Raw genomic sequence first — 26,661 nt, forward strand, 5'->3', positions numbered from 1 at the left:
GGTGCACCCTTCGGAGGAATGTGGGCTGGGAGGGGCTGCGGCTCCAGCTGGGGCACTCAGGGTGCAGCCAGCACTGTGCTGACAGCTGGCACCCAGCATGGCTGAGAAACCCCAAATCCAGCTCTTCATCAAGGTGAGGGGGGATCCTCAGGCCAGTGGGCACTGCTGGCTGCCACCACTGGCAGTGCTACAGTGGGGTGACCCGGCTGCCCTGCCCACCACAGTGCCCAGATGTGGGGAACTGGGGAGGTAATGGGCAGGGGGTCAGGCAGCAGGTAGGGAGTGGGGCTGGCAACAGGCGGTGTGCCAGGTAGCGGTCAGGTAGGAGTAGGACGGGCAGTGGGCAGCAGGCAGGCAAGGGGGGGGGGGCAGGCAGCAGGCATGGTTCTTCTCCACAGCACTGCCTGCTGCTGCCTACCCTGCAGGCAGGGGGGCTGTGAGGGCTCAGCCTGGGGAGGCCAGACTGGGATGCTCTCCACAAACCAGAGCCCAGCAGCCGCCCGGCCGGGGCAGTCTGTCCAGCTGTGCCAGGCAGGACAGGGCTTGCCTGGGATTGTGCCTGGGGGTGGCAGGGCCACCAGCATTGCTGTCAACTTCCTTTGGTGAACAGTCCCTGCTACTAGGCTGTCCCTGCCACAGCTGCCCCTGCTGCCACTGCTGCTGCTGCCCCCAAGCCCTGGCCCCCCTTGGCACTCTGAGGCTGGCACAGCCTGGGGGTCCTGTTCCCTGGGGGGGTGCCAGGGCCAGCACTTGCTGTGCCACGTGGCTGCTCTGGGGCACGGCATTGAGGCCCTGGGAGCACTCAGGGGCTGGGGGCATGGTGCCCTGCCTGGCATAGCAGGTGCCATGGACTGCAGCACAGCTTGCCAGCCTGTGTCAGCCAGGCTGGGCCAGGGCACGTGCCTTGCCACCCTCATCCAGGGCTGCCCCCACTGTGGCCATGCTGGGGTGAAGGGGCAGCTGAGCTCTCCATCTGTGCCCACAGGCAAGCGAAGACGGGGAGAGTGCTGGGCACTGCCCCTTCTGCCAGCGGCTCTTCATGGTGCTGCTGCTCAAAGGGGTGCCCTTCACCCTCACCACCGTGGACGTGAAGAGGTGAGTTGTGGTCCTCTCCCAGAGGGTGCCAGTCCTCGGGCCAGGGCCATGGGCAGGGTAGGTGGGTGGAATGTCCCCAACAGTGTGGGAAGGGGCGTGTGAAGGGTGGGCACTATGGCATGCATGGAGCTTGTTGTACCCCTCCAAGTGCCCACCACTGCCTGGGGAGAGTAGTGGGCATTTCCCTAGGCACACACAGAGGCAGGAGCAGCCTAGGGGCACCACTTCATCCCTTTGCTTGGGACACACATGCACATATGAACATGCACACACGCACACACACATGCGCATGGGGCCAAGCAGAGCCCTGGACATGCCAGACATCAGCAGCGTCTCCATCTCCCGCAGGGCACTGGATGTGCTGAAGGACTTCGCACCAGGTGCCCAGCTGCCTGTTCTGCTCTACAACGGCGAGCCCAAGACTGACACCGTGACCATCGAGGAGTTCCTGGAGGACCAGCTGGGCCCCCCCACGTCAGTGGCCAGTGCTGCCCTGAGAGGACTAAGGGGCCAAAGAGGGGCAGGACAGGCTGAGAGAAGAGGGGGCTGACAGCATGTGAGCCTGTTTGGCCCCTGCCACCTGCCTCAACTGTGCCCACATCCCCACAGGTGCCCCAGTCTGGTCCCGCAGTACCGGGAGTCAAGCCTGGCCGGGAACGACATCTTCCACAAGTTCTCCGCCTTCATCAAGAACCCGGTGCCTGCCCAGGATGAGGGTGAGGATCGAGTAGGGAAGCACCCTGCGCATCTTTTCAAGTGTCACCCCCCCCCCCCCAACCTGGTCACATCGAGCGCCCTCAGTCCTCCGCATCTATGTGGGTCAGTGTCAGGTCTCTGTGGGAGGGCAAGGAGCAGGTGCCAGCCTGGGTAAGGTGGGTGCTGCCTGGGCACAGGGCTGCACTGGCAGGGGGCCACAGCAGAGCAGGAGCCCCTGCTGTGACCCAGCTGCCCTCCCCACAGTGCTGCAGCGGAGCCTGCTGCGGGCCCTGCTGAAGCTGGATGAGTACTTGCGTGCCCCTCTGGAGCATGAGCTGGCCCGGGACCCCAACCTCCGGGCCTCCCAGCGACGCTTCCTTGACGGAGACCACCTCACGTTGGCCGACTGCAACCTGCTGCCCAAGCTCAACATTGTTCAGGTAAGCAGGGGCATGCCGGCACCCTGCCCTTCTCCTTTCCCTGGCATCTCCATTCCACTGGCCCCATGGTCTCACTTTCCTCTTGGTGCCTGTAGCAACCCCCAGCTCCTTTCACAAATGCTGTCAGCCCTGTGTCCTCTGGCATCCTTCTCCCCAGGAGCCCTGCCCAGCAAAGTGCCTTCCCAGAGATCCCATTCCCCTCTACATCCCCTCCTAAGTGCCAGCCTTCAACTGTGCAGTGCTGGGGATGTCCACTGGCCCTCTGCCTTCCTTCCCAGCTGGTTCCTTTCCTGGCAGCTGGGCCCTCCTTGACACACAGTACCAGGCACAGTTCCCCCTGTTCCTGCCCGCAGGTCGTATGCCAGCACTACCGCCACTTCGGGATCCCCAAGGACCTGCGGGGCGTGTGGCAGTACCTCAACAGTGCCAGTGAAACCAAGGAGTTCAAATACACCTGTCCCAACAGCCAGGAGATTGTACAAGCCTATCGCTCCGTGGTCCGTGCACCACAGTGAGCTGGGTATGCACCCCAGTGGGTGCAAGGCCAGGGTTGGGGTCAGGCAGGAGGTCAGTGCCCACCCCATTCCTGCCAGCACGCACTTGGGAGAGCAGAGCATGAGCTGCGCCCCTGGCACCCAGATGCTAGCAGTAATCTGTGGTGCACTGAGCCCCTTTTGTGCCACCCTCCCTCTCAGCCAGGACATGCTCTGTGGCCCCCGAGCATCGGGCCTGGGGGCAAGGGGGCAAAGCCATGGGCACCATCAGTGCCAAAGCTGGGCCCTGCTGTGGGCAGGGGCAGAGCTGGGGAGGACAAGCTGCCCAGAGCACAGGGCAGCCCTGCAGCCTCTTGTGTGGGCACGTCATGCCACCCTCTCATGAGGGTCCAAGGCCCAGCTGTGCCTGGGCAGCAGGCACTGCAGGATGCCCTCACACCTGCACTGGGTGAGGGGACCCAGCATAGCCATGGAGAGCCCTGAGAACACAGTTCCCAGCACCCTGGGTGAGGGGAGCAGAGGGTACCAACCTCCCGGAATCTGCGGTTAGTCTGCTCTCAGGAGCAGATTTGGGGGTTGTGAAGTGGGGCAAGCCCAAGCCAAGCTTCAGAGCTCCTGGAAATCAATAAAGGCTTTGCAAGCAAGACCAGCGTGAGTCTGGAGTGACACACCAGCAGCTCTCCCTTACAGGGCTTTGCACTGACCTCCACTCTCTCTCCCAGTGCCAAGCAAGGCAGAGTGCATCCTCCCAGCTCTCTGGAGGGGTTGGGCAGGCTCTAACCACCCATCTGCCAACCCACTTGCAAAAAGCTGGCAGGGAAGGAAACTTCTCTGAGTCCCAGACCTCCGGGTTCAGCTGAAACTGGCCCAAGGCTTCCTGGGAAAGGGAGAGGCAGAATACACCGACACATCCATAGAGACGGGCTGGCTAAAAACACCTTTACTGGAAAGAAGATAAGCACAGGCAATCCTTCCGTTCTGCAGCGATACAAAAGTTCCTTCCAAACCCCACCAATTCAAGGAAAATGAAGTCAAGAGGTGGCCCCTGCCAGCAGGGAAGAGCTGCTGGGAAGAAAGCAACTACTGGTGTCTCCTCAAAGGCCCTGCCACCACCCCAGCGGAGGGTCAGCTGCCATGTGCTGATGGCTCTGTTGCCTCCCTGGGTGCGAGGGGCTCAGCTGGCCCCAGACACAGGGCACTCTCTCCTCCACCCACGCGCATGCTGATAGGGCTCCACAGGGCTGTCATCAGGGCACAGGACAGCACCACTCAGGAGTCCTCGAAATTCACTCCAGATGATGCTTTCTTGCTGGGAGGAGATGGAGGGAGCATCAGAGCCCCAAGCCCCATGCCCCAAGCAGAGCCCATGGGGTCCCTATGCAGCCAAGTCCCAGCACTGACCTTTTGAAACCAGGGTTAATGAGAGACTCTCCCGGGACCTTCCTTTTGGCTGGCAAAGCTGAGCCAGCAGCCCTGTTCTTCCTGGGGCTGGGGTCTGCCTCAGTCAAGGATAGGCAGGATGCAGATTGCAGGTCAGCCAGGTGTTCTGTCAGCCCTGCCAGTCCCTCCAAGGCCAGGGTGAGCTTCCAGCAGCCCAGCCTGGCAGGGCCAGCAGCCATGGAGAGGAAGGGCCAAGCCTGGCCTCCTCTCCCAAAGGAGCCATGGACCTGCCCCGGCCCCCAGTCTGGAAGCACAGCAAAGCCTGCCCTTCTTCTGAGGCTGGTGATGACCAGCCTCTGACCTGAGCACCCCAGATACCCTGAGAGCCACCACAGTGAGCCCTGCCCCTGCTCTGTCGGGAAGGGCACCAGGACAGTGGGTGCCTGACAGCAGCCACAGCTGAGGGCACTCGGTGTGTGCTGAAGAGCACATGAACACAGGACCAGCAGCCTCTGGGAAGGAGAAGGCAGGACAGCAGGACCAGGGCAGGTGCCCCTGGTAGTGCCTACCTGGCAGGAAGAGCTGCTGGCTCTGGGCAGTATTCTTCTGAGGGCTGCAGGAAGATGCCAGTGTCTCCACGGCTGCTGAGACAGGAGCCAGAGCCACAGCTTGTGACAACACAGCCCAATACAGCATGCAGCATCCCAAGCCTCCCCAGCTAAACTGAGGCCTGTTCTCCTCTCAGTGCTCCCACCCAAACTGCTGCTGCCACAAAATCTTCCCAGACCCCTCAAATAGAGATGTCTGTAAGGTGACTCCTACATTCAGGATGCTGGTGTGGTGCTGGCCATGAGGACAGGGCTGTGTTTCCACCCAGAGACACACCGCTGTGTCCTCTGGGCCCCAGCAGGGATCCTCTGTCTGGGGGCTCTGGTGAAGACCCTGGCCAGCTTTAGGAACTGGCCAACTGAACGGGGAAGCGATGGCAGCAGCTCTGCTGCTGGCCCACTGGGACTGGTGAGGAGAAAGCACCTGATGTGATACTCGGGAGGCAAAGCCCTCTCCCACTGAGAGGCCCAAGGCTGAGCTGGGGCACGTGGGGCACTTTGGGTGGGGGTGACGATCCCACGAAGGTGGCAGGAGCTGCCGGCCCTCCCCCTGTCCTCACACCTTCCAAACCCACCACGGACCTTCCAGGCGCCTCTCCAAGGTCTCGATGCAGCCGGCCATGCCGAACACCAGCGCCTGCAGCTGGCTGCGCGCCTCGGCGGCGGGCAGCTGGGCGAGGGCGACGGCCGGGCACCGCGGCTCCTCCAGCATCCGCAGCGTGGCCAAACCCGGGCCCAGGCTCAGCTCAGCGGCCCCGCGCCCCAGGGCGGCCCTGCAGGGATAGGGGGCGAGGGGAGCGGGGAACAGGGCGAGCCCGGGATGAGGGAAGCCGAGGGTAGAGGGTGTCGGGGCGGCGGCACCCACCTGAGCATCGCGCCGTGCTCCTCCGGCGGGCACCGCTGCAGAGAGGGAGGAGGAGAGCATGTCCGACACGGCCTAACCCGGGCCCGAGTCCATCCCCGCCCCACTGGCACCCCGGGCCTCAGGTCCGAGCCCCACCGCCGACCCCGGCCCCGGTACATACGCAGCCAAACGCCGGACAGCCGCCGAGATCCCCGGCCCAGACCTCCATCGCGTCGGTTACACTGCGGGAGGCAGCGACTCAGGCCGGGGTTGCTCGACCCCCGCCCGGCCCCGCTCCCGTTCCCGGCCCCCGCCCGCTCTCACTAGACAGCGCCGCCGGGCCGGCAGTAGCAGAGGAACCGGCCCGGCCCGGCTCGCAGCACGTGGAAGGGCCCGGCCGGTTCCGCCATCGCCGCGCCGGAAAGGGCGGGCGCGAGCGGCGGGTCCCGCCCGAGGCCGCGACAGGAACCGACAGCCCCGCCATGGTGAACTTGGGGCTGCGGCGGGTGGAGGATGATGTGGCTGCCAGGCACCCGGTGCGCCCTGCGGGGGACGGGCTGGGGGGCCCGGCTGTGCCGGTGGGGCCGGGGCTGCGGGGGCCGGGCAGAGCCCGGCTGTGCCGGTGGGGCCGGGGCTGAGAGGGCCGGGCAGGGCTCCAGCCCCGGCGCTGACGCGTCCCCGCAGGCGCTGCAGCAGTACGCGGCTTGCCAGTCCCACGCCTTCGTGAAGGGCATCGGCACCTTCCTGGCAGGTACAACCCCGTCCAGCCCCCCTCCTCGGTTGTCCCCGGCCGCTCCCCGGGGGCAGCGGGGACGGCCGGGCTGTGTTCGGTAACCCCGGCCCCGGTCTCGGCAGGCAGCGGAGCCACCTTCGCCGTGCAAAAGCTGGCGCGGCAGAAGCTGCCGTACAGCCCGCAGTGGAGCCTGCTGCTGGCCATGGGTGAGTGCCTGGTCCGGGTGGTGCTGCGGACAGAGAGGTGTTTGCCCTTGCTGTGGGGGGCTCGTCCCTAGCTCCGGTCACCTCTCGACGCCCCGGCCCCGGGGGTTCCGGAGGGTTCTTGGGCAGCTGCATCAGGTGCTGTCCCCACCAAGGTGCTGCTGGCGCTGTCAGAAGCACCTCGGCCTCCCCAGCCGCAGGGTCCCTCGCGAGCTATGTGGTAACCAGAGCAGAGACACAGAAATGCTCCGACTTCTGGATTTATCTGGAGACAGGCAAGTCCCCACAGCAGCTCGGCGTGACTGGTGGGGTGTCTCAGCCCACAGGTACGTTCACAACTCCCTGTTGTTCTCCCCAGGCTTGTCATGCCTGGTTCTTCCCTGCTGCAATAATTAGTTTGCTATTCCTGTCTCATAATTAAATTGGTGACTGTGTAATTGCCAAAATCTCAATGTAAGTCCCACACTGGCACACCGCATCCGAGGAATGGGAGCAGAAGGACATGTGGTGGCTGGAGCTCCCTACCTGATCTCATAGTTCCCATGTCCCGCTGTGTTCTGGGCACAGCGGTACCTGAGCAGACCTGGAGATGTGGGCTGGGTGCACTCGCTGCTAACTGCTAACTGGTGCCCTGCCTGCTTTGGGGATTCACAAGAGCCAGCATGAAGGGCTCGTTTGCTGGAAGAGGATGGAGAGGGTAAGGGATGGAGAGAGCAAATGAGGTGTAGAGAGGTTTATTACTGCTCCGTAGAGTGGATAGAGCTGGAGGGGCACTAAGCTGGACAGTTCCCATGGCTGCTTGCTGCTCTCTGTCACTTGTACCTTGAGCTCCCAAAGCACCTTGAGGTCCCAAAGTTGGGCCCACCTGAAGAGGCTTTAAACACTTCACTAGGGCTCTGTGGTTCTCTCTCTGCCCACCCTTGGCAAACACACCAGGGTAGTTGGAGGTCCAGGGAGCTTGTACTTTCTGTTGCAGAAAATCTGCTCAGCGCAGAGGACAGGGACAGCGCCGCGCTGCCGGTGAGGAGGAACAGGTATGGGGATGTGGTGGAGTAGCCGGCAAAGCACAGCAGTCTGTACCTGTGTCCCACTTCAGCCCCTGCTGCCTGCCCAACCTGCCGCTGCCCATGCTGCCTGTGTGCCTGGTAGGCTTGATGGCACTGCTGGGAAGCTCAGAGGACTTGATCCTGCAGCGAGAGTGTGGTGGAGGCACCACAGGGATCACTGCTGCCCACCTCATGGCCTCTGAACATTGCACTGAGGGTACAATAAAAGTCAAGAAGTGAAGGTGCTCATTGTGGATGAGGTGAAGGCCGGCAGTGGGACAGGCAGAGCAGGTGGTGAATGTCACCCCGAGGGAACAGGTGGCACTCACACTCTATTGGCACGTGGATTGCTGCGAGCTGACTCTAGGCACGGGCAGGTCTGGGCTAAGCTATGAGGGCAGAGCTGTTGTTGTGTGCTTTCTGTACCCTGAACCCAGCCAGTCCTCATGTCCCTACCCCTGCAGCAGCAAGGCTTTTCCCACCCACCTGAACAGGGCTGGGCTGAGCCCCATAGCTGGGTGGCCTCTGGGGTATCCTCTGCCCCTGCAACAGGGGTGACCATGTGCCCAGGGCCCCTCTCTGTGGTGCCCACCTGTCACCGACCAGGGCACGTCATCTGGCCAGTCCCAGATTGCCCATCCAGATCCATAACCAGTTGACAAGGATATGGTACTGTCTCAAATCCCATACACAGAGAGGGGCATGTGGGGTTTTTCCTAATGTCAGACTCCAAGTCCTAACTAGGTAAACGGGCCACTGCTCTTGGTGGATGTCCAACTCTGATTCAGCTGCATCTGAATTTCTTAGAAGAGGAAATGCAGCCTGGATTCTGGAAGGTACATGGGTTCTTAGAGCAGTGTTTCAGCTTCAGGGACCAGAAGCGCCTCTTCCTTCTGTGTGAGATGTGGAGACAGACCCTGAGCCTCACTCCACCATGGGAGGGAGTCCCTGTGATGGGGAGATGAGGGGTCTGGGGAAGAAACTTGGGTTTAAGGGTTCAGAACATCATCTGAACTGGAATCAGGTTTGCCTTGTGCAGAGAGATGGGGAGCAGCCAGCGGAACAGCTGAAAATAAAGTGCTGCTGGGAACGGGTGGGTTAAGCCAAGCACAGCATTCCAGGAGCTCAGCCAGAGCAAGGAAGGGTGTTGGGAAGTGAGCAGACCTGCTCACCAGAGCTCGTGCTGCCGGCAGGAGCAAGGAGGGCAGCAAGAAACCACAGCTCCCTACAGCCACTCCTCTCTGGAGTGTTTGGGGAACGTGCAGGGCGGGGGGAGGCTTCCTGATGGATTGGAGAGCTGGGACTGGACCCACACAGCTGTCAGGTGCCAGATGTGTCACGGTGTCTCTGAGCTGCCAGTGACTGTACCAGGAAATGTGGGTGCCCTGCTTGGGCACCAGCACTGGGGCCTGGGAGTGGAGGCCTGCCAGCAAGTTGTCCGTGCATGGGAGCTGTGGCAGTGAGGGGCAGCTTGAGCGCTGCCTGCTCCTGGCTTTGGGGTGACTGCACCTCCAGTTACGGGGAAACTTGAACTCAATGACTGTGGCTGGCTGGAACTCCTCCATCTCCAGGTGGCCCTTGGACTGGAGTGAGGTTTCCAGCCCACCTCAGTCCATCTTGGGGGGGTCTCCAGGCTGGTACAAACAAACAAATAAACAAAGTCATGATGGTGTCCCAGCACTGGATGGGCTGGAAGGGATAAGGCCTTCGGGCAGAGCCTGACCCTGGCTCTGCTAGGCTGATCTGCCTGTTGCTGATCAGGAGCCACCAAGCCATAGCAGTGGTTACAAAGGTTTATTTCAGGTTATAAAAAAAACCCCAAACAGACAAAATCAAAGCTTCTGCATCTTTGCATGTCCCTGTTCTTAACTGGAAATGAAGATGCATCCCCCCAGCTGCCCGGCATAGGGTGTTGGCAGGCTCAAATCCCAGTGCAGAGCAAAGCCCGGCCCCCACAGCAAGCCCATCGCCTCTGTGCTGGCCACGGCCATGCACCACGGAGCTGCCAGCACCGGGGGATGGAGGAGTGGCAAAGGCAAGTCTAGCATAGGAACCACAGGGATAGGGAAGGCACCATGTGTGGTTGCTGAAGTGGGACCTGGAAGCTGCTGGCTCCCCACATCTTGTTGTTGTTAAGCCCTTACCCAAAGCTGAGAGCAGTGGAAGTCTAGGCCAAGATTTGGCTTTCAGGAAGGTCAGTGGGGTTTGTGTGCTGGCCAGAAAGACAAGTGTGGGCTCTGGGTGCTGCCCAGAGCTCCCCAAGAGGCAGGGCTGTTGCTCCAGGGACAGGCTAGCAAGGTCAGCTGTAAAGACTGGTATAAATAATATTCCCCACCCACCCCCATACAAATGAAAATAAATCCTACTGTTGCCTTGGCTCACTGGCCCAGTCCAACTCAGTTCTGGTGGCAGAAAGATGTCCCAGCTCTGAATGTCCCATTCCCAAACCTGCTGCCACGTCCAGAAGTGCTGGGAAACCCTTCCTCTTCTGTCCCTCCTTTCCTGCAGCTTGAGGGCAAAGGGAGGGCAAAAGGGGACAGCTTTCCTTCTGGGACAGTGTCAGGCCTTGGAAGAGGACACTGAGCACTCGCTGCGTCCCAAGTGTTCAGGCCATGGAGACTCCGGCAGGTAGGATGGTGCTGGGTCCTGCAGACACGGCCCACCCAGTCCCCACCATCAGATCGCACTGGACTTGCTGTGCCGGAGCAGGCAGATGGCAGTAACCAGGGACGTCAGGGTGGTGACCACAAAGAGCAGGATGAGGAGGACCCAGTAGTTGTACAACATGCTTTTGTGGGAGGAGGGCTTCTCTGCTGGGATCATGTTGGTGAGGTTCAGCATGTAGCCCAGGGCCCAGCCAATGGAGGTTTCTCCTGCCTGTGGAAAGAGCATGGCATGGTCAGCCAGCCCAGCTCTGTGGGCCTCAGGAGACCTTAGATGTCTTTTCTAACTTTAATGATTCCATGATTCTGAGATCATGGAGTCCAACCACTAACCCAGCACTGCCAAGGCCACCACTAAACCATGTCCCCAAGTACCACATCCACATGTCTTTTAAATCCCTCCAGGGATGGTGACTCTTGCTTCCCTGGGAAGCCTGTTCCAATGCCTTAACGCCCTTTCTGTGAAGGAATTGTCCCTATGATCCAACCAGAATGTCTCCTAGTGCAACTTGAGGCTGTTTCCCCTTGTCGTGTCACTTGTTACCTGGGAGATCTCAACCCATACCTGACCTCCCCCTCTTTTCAGGTAGTTGTAAAGAATGAAAAGGTCCCCCCTGAGCCTCCTTTTCTCCAGGCTGAGTCCCCCCCAGCTCCCTCAGCCAGTCCTCATTAGAGTTGTGCTCTAGCCTTTTCAGGGACCACCTCAGTGTCAGCCCAAGGGAGGAGAAGGGTGTGAGGGACTCAGAACACCCTGAGCTCTTGCTTGCCCATGGATCCAGTCAGCCCAGGGACAGAGCAGTGACCATCCTGTGCTAAAGTGGGCTCATCCCATGGGAGCAGAACCTTGTCTGCTCAGTTCAGTCCTGATCTCATTGCCCATCCCATGGTGTGTGCAGCCAAAAGTGGGATCCTGCCCTGAGGTAACTTCCCAAAAAGCCTAAGCAAAGCATAGTTTGGGATGGCTGGTGTCTTGAGGGCCAAGGAAGGGCTGAAGGACCTCACCCCACCCTACAGCAAGCTCAGCTCATTTTTTCCCATTCCCCAGGAGATCCAGTCAAAAACTGAGAGTTCTGTCCTGCCCCTGTTCCCCAAGATCTTCCTTCACTCTGCTTGGCTCTTTCATGGTGTAGAATCATCTCCTGCCTAACTCCAGAAAGATCCCATGGAATGGAGATGTGCTTTGGTGCTACTCACTTTCTTCTGGAAGACGATGTTGGGAAAGGAGTGGTTGTTGAAGTTGTAGCCTCTGGTGGTGAGCAAATACACGAACGTGCTGACAGCACAGTAATCTGGCAGCCTCTTCTCCAGCTTGGGGGCTTTCTGGAGTAGCTGGGTGGGATGCATGGAGGGAAGGAGAAGAGGGGTTAAGTCAGCAGCGGCCAGGCTTGTGTCTGTGGCCTGAAGCTCTGGGTGGTTGCATCTGTCAGGCCAAGGCTGCCCATACCCACCTGAGCCCCTCCTGGTCCCATGTGGGAGCTGTCACCTGCCTTACTCCTACTCCATGGGGGCCAGGACACCCAGCCCCCTCCAAGGGCTGCTCTCAGAGCCTGGGTTATGCCCCCCACAAAGCAGCCCCCTCTTCCCTGCTGTGCCTAGGGAACCCACCTCACTCCAGCTGGTGGCACAGATGGTCTCCGCAGCATCCTTCAGGTCACTGGGCAGGTGCACGGGTCTCTCCATCACGGTCTGGATGAAGTCCACCGTGTAGAAGAATGCAGAGAAGGCCTGATGGAGGAAAGGGAGCAGCTGTTGGACAGGTTCTTTCTCTGACCATGAACAGAGACTGACCGGTGTGGTGAGCACAACCCCCCCTCTTGCAGAGCTGGGGTCCTGGCTTTGCTGCCATGTGATGCTGGGGGTGCTGGGGACAACCTACCCACCCGGCAGCTGGGTCGCCACCCTGCTGCAGGCCGGGACTTACAATAAAGTTTCCTGAAACCTTCGGCTGGAAAATGCCATCAAAGGAGCAGTGGGAGAAGGAGCAGGTGGTGAAGTCGAAGAGTTTGCTGACATGCAGAGCACAGAGGTTCCCGTTCCCGGTGCCAAACAAGGTGACGGTGGTGTTGAGGACAAGGTTTGGCCTCTCCTTCTCTGTGCAGGGGCTGTCATAGATGCTGCTCAGTGACAGGCTTCTGTTGTAGCCCATGGGCCAGCAAGGATTGGGAACAGTTGCTTGGTAGCTCTCAGCCTGCCAGAAGAGGGACACTCAGGATGCACAAGCTGTACCATAGCCCCAGCTTCCCCTTGGAGCTTGAGCAGTGAGACATGGAGCAGTTGCCACAACTGTCTCAAGATGGCTTGGGGTATCTTGCACAAGGGGTGCATCACCTTATGGAAATGGTGGGTGGAAGCCCTGGGAACACAGGAGAGGGTTTGGAGAAAAACCCAAGAGTTGGCTGGGAAACCCAGCTGGCTCAGGGCTGGGGGACACCCCTGTGTAAACACCAGGGTGAGGGGGGAAACTGTGGGGTTGTGACAGCCAGCATCCACATCAAGCACACGCTGTACCTGGAGGAGCTTGGAGAACAGCCTCTTGAGGAACTGGTCCCTCCCGTAGCAGAGGAAGCTGTGGGTGTACACTTTGTACACTTGGCCATACAGCTTCAGCATCACCTCGTTTCTGGGGTTTTCAATAGTGTCCTGGGTTTCAAAGGTGATCTGTGTGGAAGCACCCCCAAAGTCCATGGCTCCCAAGGTCTTCCTGTGAGGCTGGATCCATTCTCCAAGCCAGCCACGCTGAGCCAGGAAGACAAGAGTGAGCATAAGGATATGATGACCTGTGGGACAGCCCAGCCACCACAGCCATCCTGCTGGGTGTCAACTGTCCCCTGCCCACCTTGATGAAGTTCTCCAGGAGGTAGTTTGCAGTAACCCAGCCAAAGACCCCTTCCTCTTCCCCTGACAGGATCTTTGCCCCCCGGAAATCAAAGGGGTATGTCTTCAGCGTGGCTGCCACAGCTCTGAGAACGGCGTCTGATGCCTGTGGGTCCGCAATGCTGTGGGCCAGGTGAGAAGACAGAGTGATGGAACTGCACTGGGGTGCAGCAAGTGGGATCCCCGCCAGTCCCCAGAGCCCTTGGGGACTAGCACTGCCTCAATAGGGGGGTGGGAGATATGTGAGTCCTTGCCTGGGTACCTACAGGGATGTCCCCCAGAAAACCCCAGCTAATTCCCCTTTTCTCTGCTGGACAAGGCAGGTAGTGGGGATGGAGGTGTGCTCCCTCTTCCTGGGACAATGGGATCCATCCCTCCTGGGCGAGGTGAGGGGAGCACAATTCCCTCCTCTGTGTGCTTTCTGGGGGTTGATTATTGATTATTTTCACTGTGCCCTGTCAGGGTGACAATGGGTACAGGGGGATTTTCCTCCTAGCTAGACAAAAAGTCTGAGTGGGTTATCCTGGTGCCAGCCCCACACCAGCCCCTTTCCACCAGTTCTTTGCTGGCTGTGCCCTGAAGAGCATATCTTGTTCTGAAAGGCAGGACCACCTCTGCAGGGGACATGGAGCTGGGCACTTGGGTGGTAAGGAGCTTTGCCCGCAAAGGGGCAACATTTCAGCTGTCTTTCACCACCTCCACCACTGCTGTGTGTGGCAAATTGGCATGGCAGGGTGACGTGGCACGGCCCCCTGAGCAAGCACTCACTTGAGCAGGCGCATGCCAGCTGTGGCACCCAGGTAGAGAGGGGTGGCCATGTGCTTCTCCTTGGGCACGTCTCTCAGGGCCTGGTTCAGGCACTGCTCCAGGCTTGTCCCGGCAGCTGGAGGGTTTGAGCTGTAGCTGGAGATGCCAGGACCTGCAGAGAGGAAACAGCAATGCTCCCTGTGGGTGGGGGGATGGTGCCCAGTGGGCAGCTTTGCCCCCCTCCCAGGGTTTCCAAAAGGCAGGTTTCTGTGAACATGGAGCCCAAATGGAGCCGTCCAGGGTCCAGCCACACCGCATCCCCTGCTGGCTGACAGCCTGGGGAAGGTTGATTAATAGAGAGTAGAAAACCAACCCTGGCTCCTCACTGGGATAGACAGGGAGCTGGATTGTTTCCTGGTGGTTCAGTGCCTGCCAGGAAAAGATAAACCACTAGAATGCATGGCTGCAAGCCTTGGGGGGAGTTGGGAGAGGTTTTGGGAATAGAGCTGAACCCCTTAGAACACTTCACTGCACTGGTGAGTACAGAGAAAGGCAGCTGGGCATGGCAGGGGCACTCACACCATGGTGCCCTGCCACAGGGACATGACAGACCACGCCATCAGCCCTGGCCCCAGACCAGGGCCAGCCCTTACCCTCCACATCGCACATGCCATGTTCGCTGACCACTCCAGTGTCGTTCTCCTTGTCCGCAGGCCACTTGTACACAAACATGGCGGTGTGGGAGGACCCAGCGTCCAGCACGATGCCGTACTGCGGGGGGAAGGTTGTGGGTCAGGCCTGGAGGCGGGAGGCCCCCAGCTGCTCCAGCCCTTCCCAAGGGAAGGCACTAGGGCTCAGTGCACAACCGCTCCTACCCTGGCAGTGCCCAGCATCTCCAGAGCATCATCTGGCAAAGGCGAGCTCTGCTCAGCCAAGCCTGGCACAGCTGTGTCCACACTTGCCTGCACAAGGCACTGCCTGGGATACAACTAGGAGCGGTATACTGGCCATCCTGGGATGCTGCTTGGAACGGCATGGGGACTCGGGCTTTTTGGGCACCGGGACCCCCTTAAGTACAGCCTGGGGGACTCTTCCCCTGCTGCAGGCTCCCATCTCTCCAGCATCACTCCTTGCTGCCTGCATCCATGCTGAGCCATGCCAGCAGGTCCCTGGGGCCAGTGGCAGGGAGGGACACCTGGAGTGGCCCCTTGGGATGTACTCACCAAAGAAGGGCAGCCAGGCACCTCATCCTTCCTGCCCTTGTATGGCTTGGCCATTCTCCGACTATAAATAACCCTGCTCCTCCTGCCAAAAAAGGTTACCCAGCTCCCAGGGAGGGGACACTCCATATGCTGCCTGCAGCCCCCCCAGGCAAACCTTTCTGCCTGACCCCCACTGCCTTGGGCTTGGGGCTGCCCACACTGGTCCCCACTGTGCCCCCTTGGGGCTGTGAGTCTGGGGGGCAGCAAGGCAGGACCCAGCACTGTCCCAGCAGAGCATCTCTGGGGTGAAGCCATCTAAGGGTTGAACCTCGTACAAGGCTTCCTCTGCTCCTGCCTTGCCCAGACCCAGGGCTAGAGTGGGCAGCTCCTCTCGCTGCCTGGCTCCTGGGAACCACCCCAGCCCTGCCTGCCATGGGTGCCCCTATCCCCTGGTCTTGGCCAGCTCAGGCAGTGTAGTGTCAGGGGAGAGGCAGGGGTTCCACTTATAGGTAGATCTCATTCCCCCATGAACCCATGGCCCCACACCAGTGCCACACCCTGCTTCCCCAAGGGACCATTTCACACCCGTGACCTGCCCCCAGCCTCCCCCAGTGACTTGCTTGCCCTGGGCCAAAAGCTACAAAGCAGCAGAGAATCCCCCTCTGTGGCCAGATTGGGGCTGGTGTGCCACAGCACTGGTGCGAGGGATCAGCTTCCAGTGCTGCCAAACCCTGCAAATGGGAGGAAAGGGGCTCTGACAACTTCTCCCAACACCCCAACCTAATCCTCAGGCTGGGTGCTGGGGTGAGTGTTCCGCGCAGGCTCAGGGGGCTCTCAGCACCCCTTCTGCCCACTGCAACATGGGCCATGCACCCCCTGGCACCCTAGTCCCTCCTCGCCATAGCACCCTCTGCACCACCACATGGGGAGTCACCCACCAGCCCCTGTGGATGCACCTCTGCAGCACATGTGCCCACGTACTCTGCAGCCACCATGTCCCCGATTTCCTCGTGGCAGCACACCACCCCAGGTATCACCTGGAGTGACAGGTGGCAGGTGACAAGGCTGTCCCCAAAGGGAAACCATTGACAAGTCACCCCCAAAACTGATGCTGAGTGCAGCCAGGACCCTGGGAGCGGTCTCCAGCTCTGGGATGCCATGGAGGGGCTCCAGCCTGCAGAGGGGGATAAGGCTGGAGACAGGGATATCTACATGGTGGTAGGGGCTGAGAAATACTGGAGCGTGAGGCAGTGAGGACGACCCACAGAGCCAGGGATACCTGGTGCCACACATCAGGAATGGGGTCAGCTCGGAAGGGAGATGCTGGGGACACCAGGCCAATGCCATGGCAGGAACAGGGTGACTCCAGGGTGAGCAGACCCACCACCTGTGACAGGGGGAAACCTAGTTCCAGGGGGTTTCCTCCTGCCTTCAGAAGGGCTGGCTCAGCTACGCCCTGCTTCTCACCCCGCGGAGGGCTGGTGCGGGGGTGCATGCGTGGGGGTGCACACCTGGGGTGGGGTTACACGTGTGGAATGTATGCACGCATGTAGTGTGCGTGCTGCAGGTGTGCACGTGTGTGGGCATGGGCATACACATGTGTACAAATTCAGGTGTGGAGATGGGTGCATGGGGGTGCCTGCGACTGTGCACAGGCGAGGTGTATGTGCACACAGGTGTGCCAGCATGTTTGTGTGTGTGTGTGCGCACGTGGGGGCACCTGTGGCTGTGTGTACATGCCTTTAGGAGGGTGCACGTGTATGGGTGTGTAGAGGCACACCTGGGGAAGTAGGGCACACCTGGCTGCAGGTGGGTGGCAGTGAGGGGCAGCATGGAGCCTGTACCCAGGACAAGCTCCATGCAGAGGTGATGTGTTGCAGTGACAGTGGCAATGCTGGGGCAGGCTGCAGAACCAGCTGCTCCACACAGGCACATCCTAGTGCCCTTTGCTGTCAACACTTGTGGATTGGGGTTGGGGGGGGGTCTCTCTTCTCAGACCCCCAGCCCATTGCTGCCAAGTGTGGAATGGTGGGCGAGAGACATCCTGTGGGACCCCTGGCTTTGGTGGCAGAGGCAGCAGCACTCGGCTCAGCTGAGATAACGTGCAGCAACGTGACCAGCCACAGAGAGTGCCTGGTGCCCAGCCAGTTGCTGCCCCATAGCCACTCCAGCAGGGGGGGCAGGGTTTGGCACTCCAGCCTGTCCCTGCAGAGGAGCCGTCCTAGCTGGCAGCACTGGTGGTGGCGAGCAGGGGTGGAAGCCATGTGCGCAGGTATGGTCTAGTAACCATGGCGGTGTTGGATCAAGGGTTGGACTTAGTCCCTTCATGCACACATAGAAACATAGAATCATAGAATCGACTGGGTTGGAAAAGACCTCCGAGATCATCGAGGCAGACCTGGACAGCCAAGAGCATCCCAGCAGTGAAGGAATGTCCCCTCCTCCAGACCCAAGGGTACCACATGTCTCCAGCATCCACATGGGAATCATGGATGAGATCACCCACAGCGGTGCTGCAATGGTACCAGTTCCTGGCCCAGAACCTGTGCCTGGGCATCAGAGCCACTCCGTCTGGCAGCAGCGTGTGCTGCCATGCGAGCACGAGTCATGGCTGAGCTGTGGGCACGGGCAGGTGGGCTGCAGGGGCCCTGCAGGTGGGAAGCCCCAGGAGGGAGGACAAAATTCCATTCCCTTAGTGATTTGCAGCATAAGCACTGCCCTCAGCTCTGCCTGCTGAGCTGCCCTGTGCCTGCCAGTGAGCACACTGCAAATGACGGCTAGGGAGACATGAGGATGCCCTGGCATACTCCCGCACTGGTGCCTGGCTCCCATCACCCTTCTCATCTGCCCTTGGCATGCTTGTCTGCCAGCACCCAGGGCTTCGCAGAGTCTCATACATGTGGGACAGTCCCCAACCCCAGCATTGCCTGATGGCACAGGGATGACAGATTTTTCTATCAGGACCTCCTGACCAGACCCTGGTGATGCTGCAGGGATGAGGGACATAGAGGGGTCCCCGTAGCAGCCCCACACTGGTAAATTTTCCCAATGCCAGCCCTGGCCCTGCTGCCTCCTGGGTCACCCATGGCCCCATGGGCTCTGCCTCAATGCAGCATCACTCAGCTCAGCCCCAGCCAGCGTTGCTCAGTCCTAAAGCCCCTGCAGAGAGGACGCAGAGAACAGTGATGTCCCCAAAGGCCACAGGCAGGGCTCAGGGCTCCTGGTCAGTGCATGGCTCTGCCCAGAAATGTCCCCACACCAGGGTAGGAGGCAGATGGGGACACTGAGAATGCCTCATGTGCTGCAGCCTGGCACCATGCCCTATGGACATGCCCAGGACTCCATCTCCCACCCCACAGGCTCTCCAGGCTGCCCCATGGTGCATGTGGGGTCAGCCCTGCACCCCAACATCCTGCCTCCCTCAAGGGTGGCGACACCATGGGGCACCCAGATTTACAGGTTTCCTTCCTGCTGCAGCAGCCACAGCACTGCCAGCATGACTGGCATGGGAAGAGCCCACAGGTCATCGAAATGGCCACCGAATACATTTGCCAAAAGAGGGAAGAAAAGGGTTAGGGAGAGGAGGCAGCATCTCGGGGCTGTCAGGCCATGATCCCCACTGCGGACCCACAAGGGAAGTGGGATGCTGCTCTGCTGGGATCAGTCCCTCAGCAGCCAGATAACTAATCCAGGATGGCATGAGGACTATCTTCCAAGCAAAGGAGCTGGAAAGGGAAGATGTGGAGCTATAGCTCAGCAGGGAACAGCACTATCACCCAGCAGCTAATGTGGACTGAGCCACCAAGGACCACGTCTTGCCCAGGTGGGTGAGAGGACGTGCCCTGAGTCTCCCACAGCAGGACTGACTTCTAAATGGTGTGGGCATCTTTTGGGCTGAGTTAGACTAACATAAAGTTCCGCATTGCTAAAACAGCCCTGAGCTTTGTGCAGAAGCAACTTCTTAGTGCCTGCCTGGTGCCAGCCCTATGGGAACAGGCACTGCTGGACACCAGTGCACAATGCTGGACTTGTGACACTTGGCAGTCCAGGAACTCTGAGTCCCTGGGTTGGGCAGTGCAGCCTTGGGCGGAGCAGGGCCAGGACCCATGTGAGTGTTCAGGGATGCTCATCCCCAAATCGCAGCACTGCCTGCAGACTGGAAAGTGCTACCACCCAGAGAGAGAAAAAACAAAAAAAAGCACAACACCTAAATTTCTGGGAATTCATTTGGCTTAAAACCAAAGTTCCATCTTGGAACTGGAGGAAGAAAGGCTTTCCAGGCTGACCCAAGTGCTACATATGGGAGTCTCGGTACCAATCTAATTCCCCCATGTCCCAAGATATAAAATCCACTTTGAAACCAGCTGAGGCATGCCCGAGATGCCCCAGCATGTGGCAAAGGGTGGCAAAGAAAGGTGTCACAGGGAAGAAGTTAATCATTGCTAGTTATACTAACAGCAGTGAGGATCATCTTTGCTAAGCCAGCTCATCTTCTGATCCTAATCTTCATTACATCTGACAAACCCAGAGAGAAGGCAGCACATCTGGCATACAGGCTAGCTCAGAAAGTTTCCATGCAAATTGCTTGGGATGAGAAAAAGGGGGGTTTAGATGAACCATTTTCCAGGACAAGAGCCTGGAACTGTTTTAAAACAAAAGACTTAAAGTACAAAAGAGGTACTTGGCCAACAAGAAATTGTTCGGGGAACTTCTTTCAGCATCTGAATTTATAATGAAAAAGAAGAAAAAAAGCAGCTTGCATTCAAAGGGAAGTGCATTTGTCACCCAGCAGCGCTGGCTCAGGCGATGCAGCGGAGCCCAGGGAGCTGGGAGATGCTGGGGTGCGCCGTGGAGCCCTGACCCAGGCAGAGCTGCAGCAGCAGACGCTGACACGGCTGTTCTGATCTGGAGGGCCGCTATCTTTCCTTGTGTCCAACAAATTCCCTTCCTAAAGCGCAGCTCTGAGGCACCAGGGATGGGCGGCCGGGGTTCACGCAGCCGGGGGTCCCGCACGGGGGTGACACACTGAGGGTCTCGCGCCCGTCCCTGCGCACCCGGCGGGGGCTTCTCCCTGCGACCCTTCTCGCAGGTCGGGGGCCCCTCAGCCCCGGCGCCTCCCATGACGCTGGGGACCCCCTGATGCCGGAGCCTCTCCTGCACGGGCATTCCCGCACACCGGCGTGCACACGGCGGCTCCCCCAGCCCGCGGGTGCCTGGGACCCCGCCGGTGCTCGCCGCCCCGACCACTCCGCGCACGGTGCCGCCCCGCCGCCCCGCTCACCTTGAAACCTGGAGGGCCTCGCGTGTCCCCGGAGCCGAGGAGCAGGAGGAGGATGCCCAGGAGGCAGCCGAGGGCCAGCATCAGGAGCAGGGCGGCCAGACGGCGGGCCATGGCAGGGCCAGACAGGTGAGCGGCTCCGCGGAGGCTGCGGCGGCTCCTGCCGCTCCTCCTACCCCGCCTCCTCTTCGCCCGCCTCTCCCGGCTGAGTCACCGCCGCCCCGGCCCACCCGGGCGGGACACCGGGCTCCGGGGCACTGCGGGGGGCGGCACCGGGCTGCGGGTCCCGCGGCTGCCCCTGTCGGATCTTCCTGCCCCCCGCCCTGGGACCAGCCCCATCTACCTCTGCCGGGCACGGTCCTTGTCCCCGGGATCAGCCCCAGCCCGGCCCCTCGGACATCACTGTCACCGGGGGGCTCAGCCCCATCCTGTCCCTCCTCCCTGGGCACAGTCTCTATCCCTGGGATCAGCCCTAGCTACCCCTCCGGGCACAGTCCTTGACTCCAGGCTCAGTCCCATCCTGCCCCCACCCTGGGGCTTAGCCCATACATGGGTTCAGTGGGAATGTCAGAACACCCCAAGACACAGAAAAGCTCCAAGAGTCTCACAGCTACCATGATTTAACAACTATGGCTGTGTTATCACTTTTAATCATCACAAGTTCATGACAGCCCTGAGGAGTCCAGACACATATTGAGGCTGTTTTTAATATGGTCACAAGTGAATAATGTGATGCATTTGCACATGGAGCAGTGAGCCAAAGGAGGTTGGGCTCCTGGCTCCAAGAAGGACATTTGGAGCTTGCTTACACAATGGGATAAAACAGTGAACAAAATAATAAACAAACAGATATCACTAAGGAGAGGAGGCTGGAGGACACAGCTCCCAGCGCAGCTGTGTTGCAGGCTGAGGGTCACACCTTCACACTGAGGGTGTGAGCTGATGCTCCTCACACCCTGCCTCACTTCTATTTTTTGAAGCAAGGCACTTTCCTGCCACTCACAGCTGACCCATGCATGGCACCAGTGCTGGATCTTCTGCAGAGCTTCCTGCCCATTGATGTGGTATTGGGGTGCAGAGGTGCTTGTGGGGCTTAGCCTGTGCTGAGGGCTTGTGATGCAAAAGCCCTCTGCCCTGACGTGCCTCTCCATTGCAGAGGTTCTGCTGCTGGAGGTCTCACAGGGGACAAGCTCCAGTGTGACAGCAGTGACTGGCAACAGAGTCTGGGGAAGAAAATGTCTCAGTAGGGACACAGAGGGTGACCCTTGCCACAGCAGTGCCTATCACTGTGGCACAGGGCTTCTCTGCAGAACTGTTGTGTTCACCCTGTCGGTCTGTTTGTACGGTGTTTTACCTGCTCGCTTTGATTCATTAAGCATTTAACCCTGGAAAAACTGTGTCAGTCAACTCCAAGATACTAATATATTAATTTGTGTGAAAAAATTATTCTCCTTTGCTGATGCTGATGCCACAGGAAATGATAGTCCTGTCCCTGAGGCTGTCACAGCATTGTTTCCGCTGCCTTTCTGCTTTCCCAGGCTAACTCTTCTCACGTTTCCACAGAAAAATACCTGCCTGTTTTTGACTGTTCTTGCTGCCCACCTCTGAGGCACACATCTGCCATCCTGTACAGTGCAACTGCACCGGGGATTACCACAGAAGCTGAGAGATCTTCTCTGGATTGCACTTAATTCCTTTCTCAATAGCTGCCAAGCCTCCTGCTTCACTCTTTGAAGACCTCTTCTCACTGTGCTTGTCCACCTAAGACTGAAAGGGAACAAAAAAATCTCTTTTCTGGGTGGTAGCAAGCAGAGACAGGGTTGGGAGAGCCCTGTGCGGGTAGGGATGGTCCCTTGTTCCTTATTGTTATTCTGCTTTTGGGGACTTTGGAGTAAGTCCCTGTCTGGCAGGAGGCTCTCGGTGTGGTGAGACCCTCCTGGGATTTGAGTATAGATGTGAGCGTCCTGCTCTTGTGTAGATTTGGCCACCCTATTCCCAGGCTGTCCGTAGGTGGCATGGGGAGGGGGGTTGACATCTTTTCCCTCCCCAGGGGGAGGTTGCTCCTCCTTCTCTTCATGGTGTCATATTTGCCACCCTCTTTCCGGCCCCAAGGGGGTAGGAGGGGTGAGTCAATGTCTGAGGGAGCCTGTGCCCAGCCCTGGCCAATTGCTGGTGTCCCAGGATACTCAACCTGCAGTGCAAACAGGAAGGCACCAAAAGCTAGGACATGCTGTATTGGAAATGCTCCAGTTCCCAGGGGAATGACAGCCAGGCAAACCCACGTATAGCCAGAGCAGTACCCCTGTGATGGTATGTTCCGGCGGGGGAGCACATCGCACCGCTGTCTGAGCTCAGCCTGGCAGGGTTGAGCACTGCCAGCTGTGGCCCCAGCAAGGAGGGCTCCTCTTATCTCTCCCACGGAGCCCACCAAGGCACCACCGGCTGGAGAACAGGGCATAGAGGATGGCAGCACCTCTGCCCATGCTGTGTGGGCAGCCTCAGCCACCCACAGAGAACCCAGCCATGTCCCTTGGGTTCCCCAAGGTGGCTGCGCTGAGGTGGTCACCCCAGGTGGGCAATGCCTGAGCTCCAGGCACAAGCGAGTTTGGTGGGAAAAAGAAAGTGAGGGGCAGGGAGGGCTTTCTCTGCCGTGGAAGATGAAGCAGGTGGCCTGCCCCAATGCCAGAAGGTGAGCGCAGCCTTGTTTGTCTGAGGAAACAGGGACACGGATTTTGGGCACCACCAAAGCAAGACAATAATAGATGTCACCTCTGCAAGACTCAAGTCGTGAAGCAAAGGATCTGCCCAAACAAGCAGGTTCAATGCGCAAGCAGCTGCGTGGGGAGGCAGTCTGGCACAGCCTGGTTGTCCCGCCACACTGCCACCCTTCCACTCTGCCATCTGTCTGGCTGCCATTCTCCCACCTCTGTCACCTCTGTCCTTTGCAGCGCTGTTCTCAGTACATTCATCCTGTCTTGAGCATCCCCAGGCACAGAGGCGCATGGTGAATTTTTAGGGGGTTGCTTTGATAGCAGGAGGGACAGATCCCCTCAGCATGATCAGACCTGAAAACGGTATTTTCAGTAACCTGAAATAACCAAATAATCCACCAGATGCAGGGGCAGGGATTGCTGTGGGGCAACAGTAAGTTCCCCACAATTTAATGCCCATTTTGCACAATTTCAGCCTGTGTATGGGGTGTCACCACCATGATGGGACCGCAGCAGAAAGGGGCCAGTTGTACCTATGAAATGGGTAAGGTGTTGAGTTCTTCTCTCTGCTGACCAATGACAGGACCTGAGAGAACAGCAAGAAGCTGTGTCAGGGGAGGTTTAGGTTGGATATTAGGAAAAGGTTTTTTCCCCAGAGGATGGTGGGGCACTGAACAGACTCCCCAGGGCAGTGGGCACGGCCCCAAGGCTGACAGAGCTCGAGGAGCATTTGGACAACACTCTCGGGGACATGGGGGTATTGTTGGGGTGTCCTGTGCAGGGCCAGGAGTTGGACTCAATGATCTTAGAGGTATTTTCCAACCTTAATGACTCTGTGATTGTGTTGTCCTTTGTGGGTCCTTTCCACTTGGGACATTCTATAGTTCTATCATTCTCTGTGGCATGGGACAGGAGACCAGAGAAGGGGATGGATGTCCCAGGCAAAGGGGAAACCACATAAGGAGCCCTGACTCCCAACTGTACTGGTGCCTTTGGCTCACCCCATACCTGGATAAATAGAGAGCTTAATCCCAGGTAAAGCTGGATGAGGATGTGTCACCAGCGTGCCTGAGGCACCTGAAAACTCTTGCCTGTGTATCTACAACCCCTGCAGCTGGTGTGGACACAGGTTCAGCTCAGTGGTGTGGAGAGACAGGGCTTTCCTCTTCCTGCTCCAAGGAGAGGCACAAGCACAGACTCCCCAGAAGAGAGAGGTCATGCTGGCACCCATCCCAACTGGGCAGAAAAGCCTGTTCCCACCATGAAGCAGCAGAAGTATTCCCTGGGGGCAAAGTGTCAGGTGAGTACAAAGAGGAGAAGGTGAGGAATTCATTACTCATGCAGCAGTGGGGGACTGCAACTCCCCGGGACAAAGGAGAGAGGTTTTCCTAATCCACCTCTTCCAACAAAAGCCTCCGAGGCGGGGCCATCTGGGCGAGGGCTGCAGGGCTGAATAAGGGATAAAAGGAGACACTGGAGCAGTAGAAGGCACTTACCGGTGTCTCTGAGAGGTGGGGTTTGCTGGTTGTGGGGCTCAGGTCTGCTCAAAAGCTTCATTAAACATGGAGGAGCACATCTGGGAGCACTGGTGGGCGGCACTGCAGCTCCATATGTGGTTGGAAAATAACAGGAAGAACAGATTGAGCTTGTAGACACTGCAACGGGCTGGGGTCCAAAGGGAGGATTAGACACAGGGTTCTCTGCTCCCAGCTGTGAGCTCCTCAGCCAACAGCAAATATAGGGGAGATGCATCCAGGAGCATTCAGTAGCCTTGGGATTGGGATGAGCCACCAGTGTGGGCCAGCCATGAGCAGTGCACAAACAATCCCTCAACGTGCTCCAGAGCTGCTACAGCACAACACTGATTTCAGCCCTGGCAGGAACCCTAGGAGGTCCTGACCTGCACCTGAGAGAGCACCGGAGGGCAGCGGAGTCCGTGGTTCCTCTGCAGGGCAAGAACCAGCAGGGACAGAGAGGGGCTGGCAGGAGTACAGCCTGGTCCCTGTGGCAGTCGGAAGCACATCTGGGACAGCATGAGGCTGCAAAGCTGTCCCCAGCAGGAGCACAGTCCCTGTCTGCCTCTGCAGCGCAGACCAGGGAACAAGGGCAGGGACTTGCTCCTTGGTCTCAGATTGGGCTGAAGCTGCTCCAGAGCCCCAGGCTGTGGTCCATGGGAGGAATCCTACAGCCCTGCTCTCAATCCCAACCCCAGTCCCACTCCCAACCTCAGCTCTGCCTGGGAGCAGCACTGAAGGCACAGAGAGATGGAAGAGTGGGAACCTGCTCCCAGTCCCCAGGGCTCTGTTGCTCCTGATGGAGTTGGGACCTGGACTGACCCACCCTGGGGACTCAGCTGAGACATCAGGTATGTTTTTTGGAGAGTGCAGGCCAGTGCAGGCCACTCTGTATGCCCAGAGATGCCTCTTCCTTTTGAGCCTTCAGGCAAGCCGAGTCCTGCACCAACCAAAGGACTGAAATGTCTGAGCTTCCCCAGCTGCTGGGGCTGACTGTCTCCCCAGCATCTTGTTGCTTTTCATAGAGGAGTCCCCAAATTGTATGTGGTACCAGGAAACCTCCCAGCTGCCTTTCCTGATGGTGGGTGCATCTCTCAGCCCAACAGAGATGTGTCAACCTAGAGCCAGAAAGATGCTTTTGCTCTGGGTGTACCCACCTGCATCTCCACGTTGGGATCCAGACAGGGCTGAAAGGGAAGAAAGCACCTGTCAGGAATTTGTGGGAATGCCCACACTGGTCCTGGCACTGAGTAAGCCCACAGCACACTCATGTGAGGCATTTTGGGGTATTCCTGAATCTGTGGACAATGAGGCTGCAAATCCAACCAGTGTTTCCGCTGGTAGAGGAGAAAAATAAGGGGGTGCAACAACCCTCCTCAGTCAGGACCTCACTCCTGACTGAGTGCAGCTCCTGCTGAGCCTCTGTACCATGAAAATGGGAGCACACTGATGCATTTCAGCCTCAGCTCCAAGCCCAAAGCTTGTCCTCCTAGAGGCATTGAAGGGCTGGAAGGATCTCAGTGTATCCAAGGCTATAATCCCCCTCCTGGCAAGGATCCTTGCCTGGAAGGAAGATCAAACCCAAGTACAAGTCTCCATTCTTGACTCACTTTTTAAACCCTTTTCTGTCTCCTGTTTCCCAGGGCAGTGTCTCTGTTATGCCAACTGGGGGGAGTTCCATGGGCAGGGATCCCTGTTGCCCTGGCACTGAACCATCCAGGAAGTAGGCAGCTTCTCCAGAAAAGCCCCACTGGTTTCCCCCGGTTGTCTTGCCAGGAACCCTCTCCTGCAGGGACAGAGGGCAGGGAGGTGTTGGAGCACAGGACAGCCCCTTGGGCTGACAGGTGTCCTATGCTGCCAGCCCTGCTCCTGCAGCCATGGCAGGGTGCCTGGTGAGCTTTCCCCAAGCTGTGAGCCTGTGGATGCTGGCACAGGACATGAGACCTGCTGGCAGACCGTAAGCCCCCTACACTGTGGCCCCAGGGCAGAGGTATCCTTGACACATGGAGACCCAGGGTCATGGTCACATCCCACTGGCTCCATGCAGCCACCATAGACTCACCTATCCCTAAACCTGTGGGACGGGGTGGGTGGACAGGAGTGAAGCATATGACACGAAGGAAGGGAGCACCA

The 26,661-nt window shown here is 58.9% G+C and overlaps 4 protein-coding genes across 5 annotated transcripts; 2 read left to right on the forward strand and 2 right to left on the reverse strand.

Moving 5' to 3' along the window:
- The first annotated feature begins 48 nt into the window (after positions 1-48).
- CLIC3 (chloride intracellular channel 3) lies at positions 49-3,351 on the forward strand. The gene is made up of 6 exons (XM_064677333.1): positions 49-133; positions 986-1,095; positions 1,444-1,569; positions 1,705-1,811; positions 2,056-2,231; positions 2,585-3,351. Exons 1-6 carry the CDS (start codon positions 98-100, stop codon positions 2,744-2,746), a joined length of 717 nt encoding a protein of 238 aa, XP_064533403.1. The 5' UTR covers positions 49-97; the 3' UTR covers positions 2,747-3,351.
- Positions 3,352-3,647: 296 nt separating this feature from the next.
- On the reverse strand, positions 3,648-5,892 carry PAXX (PAXX non-homologous end joining factor). The gene is made up of 6 exons (XM_064677342.1): positions 5,739-5,892; positions 5,579-5,613; positions 5,296-5,486; positions 4,675-4,749; positions 4,127-4,220; positions 3,648-4,034 (listed from the first exon to the last, which is right to left on the reverse strand). The coding sequence occupies exons 1-6, from the start codon at positions 5,784-5,786 to the stop codon at positions 3,995-3,997; spliced, it is 483 nt and encodes a 160-aa protein (XP_064533412.1). The 5' UTR covers positions 5,787-5,892; the 3' UTR covers positions 3,648-3,994.
- A 67-nt stretch (positions 5,893-5,959) lies between these two features.
- Positions 5,960-7,780, forward strand: TMEM141 (transmembrane protein 141). 2 transcript variants are annotated; one of them, XM_064677344.1, is made up of 5 exons: positions 5,960-6,093; positions 6,242-6,308; positions 6,413-6,496; positions 6,688-6,819; positions 7,470-7,780. In XM_064677344.1, exons 1-5 carry the CDS (start codon positions 6,040-6,042, stop codon positions 7,547-7,549), a joined length of 417 nt encoding a protein of 138 aa, XP_064533414.1. In that variant the 5' UTR covers positions 5,960-6,039; the 3' UTR covers positions 7,550-7,780. The 2 variants fall into 2 exon arrangements, with proteins under 2 accessions (XP_064533414.1, XP_064533413.1); XM_064677343.1 differs by having other exon boundaries at positions 5,984-6,093; positions 6,209-6,308.
- Positions 7,781-9,318: 1,538 nt separating this feature from the next.
- On the reverse strand, positions 9,319-20,581 carry ENTPD2 (ectonucleoside triphosphate diphosphohydrolase 2). The gene is made up of 9 exons (XM_064677324.1): positions 20,307-20,581; positions 14,477-14,594; positions 13,845-13,995; positions 13,039-13,198; positions 12,711-12,938; positions 12,124-12,390; positions 11,808-11,927; positions 11,397-11,531; positions 9,319-10,416 (listed from the first exon to the last, which is right to left on the reverse strand). The coding sequence occupies exons 1-9, from the start codon at positions 20,415-20,417 to the stop codon at positions 10,216-10,218; spliced, it is 1,491 nt and encodes a 496-aa protein (XP_064533394.1). The 5' UTR covers positions 20,418-20,581; the 3' UTR covers positions 9,319-10,215.
- Positions 20,582-26,661: the final 6,080 nt, after the last annotated feature.

This window comes from Pseudopipra pipra, chromosome 20, assembly GCF_036250125.1.
Source record: "Pseudopipra pipra isolate bDixPip1 chromosome 20, bDixPip1.hap1, whole genome shotgun sequence".
Lineage (NCBI taxonomy): Eukaryota > Metazoa > Chordata > Aves > Passeriformes > Pipridae > Pseudopipra > Pseudopipra pipra.